The sequence below is a fragment of the Panicum virgatum genome, chromosome 9K (genome assembly GCF_016808335.1).
Source record: "Panicum virgatum strain AP13 chromosome 9K, P.virgatum_v5, whole genome shotgun sequence".
Lineage (NCBI taxonomy): Eukaryota > Viridiplantae > Streptophyta > Magnoliopsida > Poales > Poaceae > Panicum > Panicum virgatum.
Genome location: NC_053144.1, coordinates 53,305,909 through 53,311,478, shown reverse-complemented (window position 1 = coordinate 53,311,478; position 5,570 = coordinate 53,305,909). Strand labels below are relative to the sequence as shown.

General features: G+C 47.1%; 1 protein-coding gene across 1 annotated transcript; it reads left to right on the top strand.

Annotated features, from left to right (window-relative positions):
- The first annotated feature begins 1,324 nt into the window (after positions 1-1,324).
- LOC120648799 (peroxidase 2-like) lies at positions 1,325-2,684 on the top strand. The gene is made up of 2 exons (XM_039925454.1): positions 1,325-1,658; positions 1,759-2,684. The coding sequence occupies exons 1-2, from the start codon at positions 1,425-1,427 to the stop codon at positions 2,512-2,514; spliced, it is 990 nt and encodes a 329-aa protein (XP_039781388.1). The 5' UTR covers positions 1,325-1,424; the 3' UTR covers positions 2,515-2,684.
- Positions 2,685-5,570: the final 2,886 nt, after the last annotated feature.

Sequence of the window (5,570 nt, the reverse complement as noted above, 5' to 3'; positions counted from 1 at the left end):
CCTGAGAGTTATTACTAAGTGGCCAAAGATTTATTTTTCGGAAAAAAATGATTGGGCTTTTGATTATTTACCCCCAAAAATTGTCCAAAACTTACTACAAAACCCTCGTTAACTTGAGAAAAGAATAATTACGAGAAATAATATATTCGTTAGCTATTTGGGAAAATAAAATCAGAAAATGTTGAGTATGTGTATAGTGTTCTACTCGCTCCATTCAAAATATAGGGTGTATTAAGATTCACCGAGGTCAAGCTTTGCATATTTGACCAATAATTAGTCTAATTAATTGTACAAATGCTTTGCAGATAAATGGCGTGTCAATAGATTCATATATTTCACAAATATCTTAATATAATATAATTTTGAGCAATAAGTAATATATTATAAGAGTAATTGCTGGTCAAAGTGTATTTCTACAATATGAAAACGTAGGGATGAAATAATAAGCTTTCCATTTATGAAACAGATGATACAAGAACCATTCGGAACATGGCTTTTGCTGTACCAGACAGTCGGGGCAGCAGAGATCGAGAGCTACTAATAATCTAAATATGCCTAAATGCATTTTAGAAACTCAGGTAGATGAATAATCCTTAATATTAATTGGCAAGACGTACGACTTGTATATCCAATAATCACCATTATTTGACTGAACCCTAAGCCTAGAACTTTGCTTTGTTATTCAGATCATCCACCGGCTGGTTGTTAGAATTTTTTTTTTTACTCCTTGAACCGGCCGGTCAGCTTGGTGCTAACTGCTAAGCGTCTCTATTTTGGTATTTTGGTGTGCCCCGCTTCAGGTGTACGTGCGGCGTACATATATGCCACGCAATCCGGATGAGAAAAGGCAAGTCAACTACAGCTTTGTATTTTCTGTTCTTTATTTTTTTGTAAAAAAGATGCAGTGTACATGTACAAGCATCCAGTTGTTGATCACTGAAGCGTACGTCCTACCTAATGACTTCAAGTTTCAAGAATCCAGCTGCAGCGAACTGAACCGATCGCAGTTTCCCCTTGTTTTGACTTCAGTCCCCTAGCTGCTCTCATACACGCTCCATTTGCATCATCCAGGCAGGGTTTCAGCACCAAACCCCCACTTTTAAATTAGTACCTGCCCGGTTTAACGAACCAGTGGCACTAAACAAACATGGCTCGCCACTCGTCAACGACAATCATCTCAGCCCTTAGCTGTACTCAATCATCTCCATCAGAAACTTTCCCGGACATGCCGACCAGCTGCATGCCGATCGAGATATAAACAAACGTTCAGAAGCTGCCCGTCCAGAAGCCCTAGCGCGCTATAAGTAGCCGTTGAGCAGGAACGCCACCTCACACACTCTCATCAGCTTCCCACAATCTCACTACTTGAGGTACAAGAGAGCCTGTGAGATTAGACGACGACGGCGATCGCCGGAGCAAGCACGATGGCGAGCAAGGTGGCCGCCGTGCTCTCGTGCGCGTTGCTGGTCGTAGCAGCGGCTGGCTACTACACTCCTCCCGGCCCTGCTGCCACCTGCGGGCTCAAGGTCGGGTACTACCACGACAGGTGCCCACAAGCCGAGGCCATCGTCCAGCGCGTCGTCGGAGACGCCGTCCGCCGGAACCCCGGTGTCGGCGCCGGGCTCATCCGCATGCTCTTCCACGACTGCTTCGTCGAGGTAATAACTGTTGGAATGAGCATTGATATATGGGGACACGGCTTGTTTGTGACCTGCGGACCGAGTAGTGCTGACACCGTGGACGACGGCGAACGCGCAGGGCTGCGACGCCTCGGTCCTGCTGGACCCGACGCCGGCCAACCCGCAGCCGGAGAAGCTCGGCGCGCCCAACAACCCCAGCCTCCGCGGCTTCGAGGTCATCGACGCCGCCAAGACCGCGCTGGAGCTTGCCTGCCCGGGCGTCGTCTCCTGCGCGGACACCATCGCCTTCGCCGCCCGCGACGCGTCCTCCTTCCTCGGCGGGGTCGACTTCGACATGCCCGCCGGCCGCCTCGATGGGCGCGTCTCCATCGCCTCCCGCACGCTCGACTTCCTCCCGGCGCCGACCTTCAACCTCTCGGCGCTCGTGGGCAGCTTCGCCGCCAAGGGCCTCGGCGTCGAGGACATGGTCGTGCTCTCGGGCGCGCACACCGTGGGCCGCTCCCACTGCTCGTCCTTCGTGCCCGACCGCCTCGCCGTCCCGTCGGACATGAGCCCGTCCCTCGCCGCGTCCCTGAGGGGCCAGTGCCCGGCGAGCCCGAGCTCCGGCAACGACCCCACCGTGGCGCAGGACGCCGTGACGCCGGACGCGCTGGACAGCCAGTACTACAGGAACGTGCTGGCGCACCGGGTGCTCTTCACGTCCGACGCGGCGCTCCTCACGTCGCCGGCGACGGCGAGGATGGTGTCGGACAACGCCAACATCCCCGGGTGGTGGGAGGACAGGTTCAAGAAGGCCATGGTGAGAATGGCCAGCGTCGAGGTGAAGACCGGTAACCAGGGCGAAGTCAGGAGGAACTGCCGGGCTGTCAACTAGCTCCTCTGAATATCTGATCATCATCCACGCTTCTACGCATGTAATATGTTGTGATTTGCATCGCCATTTTTTAGCTTCATTTGTTACGAACTTTTAATAATTTGTAATTGTGTATCATGATATTGGAGTTGACATTGTTAATAATAAACTCGATCAGTGTTTACATCTCACTCTGCTGGGAAAACAATTTTTTCCACGAACACTGAGCACGTGTTTCATAATTAAAAAAGCTTGGAATGATGCTCATAGTACGTAACACTTGCTCATGGGTGATTCGAGTACCGGGTCCTAAACTGAACTTTGTCTTTAGCCATGGTAGACAAGTTAAAGGGTGAAATGTACTCGGTAGATTCTTCACTAGGTCCATAAAGTGTTAATGTAAGGATATTCTCCATTATACTAGCTAGTAATTCTCTGCAATTGAGAATCAGTGAGGACTAGACCTGATCATGGGCCGTCCGACCCGAGGAACCCGGTCCAACCTGCCCGAAAAACCCAACCCGACCCAACCAATATATGGGCTGGGCTCAGACTGAAATTTTTAGCCCAAAATTCAGAAAAGCCAGACCCAACCCAACCCAATTCAAAAATTATACTTAAAAATCGGGTTTTACCTGACCTGACCAAAACCCGACAGGACTTGATCACGTGTTGACCCGGGCTCGGACTGAAGAAGAAACCCGAGACCCGAACCCGACTCGACCCGACGGATGATTAGGTTTAGTGAGGACCTAGCTAGATTGTCATTTTAAAGTTTAAGAACCTCAGACCCTGTAAATAAAACGTCATGTTCACACTATAAAATTTTATCAAATTTGATTGAAGTTTGTTGGAGATGACTCAGTAGGACTCGCAGCTATTGTGTGCGAGGCAGTGTGGCTATACCCACACATGGACCCCACATCAAGAACGAAGCCACTACTCATGGGTTGGGGGCTTTTAATTGACTAAAAATGAAACCTCATGTTCAATGCATAAAATTTCATCAAAATTGAGTAAAATTTGTTGGAGATAACTCAATAATGACTGGTAGCTACTCTATGCAAAGCAATGTGGCTAGACCTACACGTGGGCTTCACATCAAGAGCGGAGCCACTACCCATGGGTTGGGGGTTTTAGTTAGTAGATCTAGCTGTACCCATAGGTTTAAGCATCAAATGGGGCCGGGTGGGTTGGTTATTTAGTTGACCTTTTGGGTTGAGGTGGGTTGCTATTTGATTTTCATATGCATTGGTAAGGGACGGGTTTAGCCCCATTAGCAGGCCTTAATGAATCCATAGTTCATCAAATCGAGATCCCTACGATCCCGATCGAGCATATATGAATCGAATTGAAGATTTGACAACGGCACAACCTTCCAGCAATCTTCTACGGTGCGTCACCTCACCTCGAATTTGATTTTTTTTTTGTTCTAGTTTGCTCATGCCAAGTGATGATGCTCATGGATTCGCCAATTTCTCTTGGGCTCAGCCACACTGCCCACAATGGCCCGGCAATGGAGGCGGAGAATGTGTGGAGGTAGGAGTGGGGGCGCAACTAACAAATGATGTCGGTGGGTGAGAGGAAAGGAAGACATGGTCTACTCTGGAGAAGTTACAAAGATCTGGTCTGAAGAAGTTAGAAGGAGAAAAATGGATGGTAACTCACCTCATACCAGCGCACGGTGATCATATCACACTATATATCCAACCAAACAAGATCTTCACAATGCAGGCTTATTTTAAGCAACTAGAACCAAACACAAGTAATTTGTACTGGTTTAGTCTGGTGAAGACTGGTCTGACTCCATCCAAACCTAGCTATGACCTAACACAACCAACCAGTCGCTACCTTAACAATAACCTGCTGGAAAAGAGGATTGCGGGCATAGCCTGGCTTACGAGCCTTTTCAACCTCGACCTCGACCTTAGCATCAGTCATGCCAAGTAACAGACGTGGAGCTTCGCTATCAGTAGCTCCACATCCACATCTATTAGATTGAATACTGTCTGAAACTCAGTAGTCAATAATGTTCCAGTAATACTTGACAGCTTTAGGTCTTCAACGAGAGTCCCGAGCATCACGGGATCAAGTACCTTTCCTGAGAAACTCCTCCACATGACAAACCCTAGCCGCCCCACTACAGGCGCCCAATCCGTGGCGGCGCTAGAGCCTTCTGAAGGCTGTCGCCAACCCGCCGCCACCGTCCCTGGACAGTGCCAACGGTGACCTGAAGGGAGGCGGTACCCGCAGCGAACTCCTTCGACTACGTCGGGTACAACTGCGGGAACGACTCTGACCCCTACGTCGCTCTCATCCCCAACCAAGATGGCCGGTACATCCACTACGTCCGCAATGCCGCTTCTCGCCGGTCTAGATCTAAACTTGTACTTGTCATTTCTTTGGGTTGTGCTCATATTGTTTAGGTGCTAGATCCTGGAAATGTTTAAGTACTAAATCATGTTTTTCCTACATTTAGTATCATTCGCCTAAGCACCTACTTCGTGAGCCATTAGTACCCTAGATCTAGTCAAGTTTTAGATCTTGATTGGTTTTAGTTCTCGGTTTAAGTTTTTAGTGGACTCTATACTCACACTACAACAAGAAAACCTCCATCTAGATACTAATATAAGAGATCAACTCACATGGGAACTCAACTCTTTATTCACCATAACTTAGTATAACAAATACTCTTGCACTCTTTATGTGGCTACCCTACATGATATTACTACACTACATAGCAATCTTGTCATCTCCTACCTCTTATCATATGGTATGGCAAAAGGAGAGGGGAACACTCCTATTTATAAGATTTCATGGCTCATATGATTTTTTCCATGTGCCCATCTTTTACACACTTTTTTTGCAAAATATCTAACTTTAGAATTTTCCTCATTCTTATCTAACCATACAAATATCTAATTTCTAGAATATTTTATATTTCAGCATGAAGCATGGTACTAACCATGATTCATGCATACTCTCTAATCTTCTAGAAATTTCTCGTAATTATGCATTTCTACTTCAACAACATATATAAATCTATTAAGTAATATGAAATCAAAAAATTATGTATT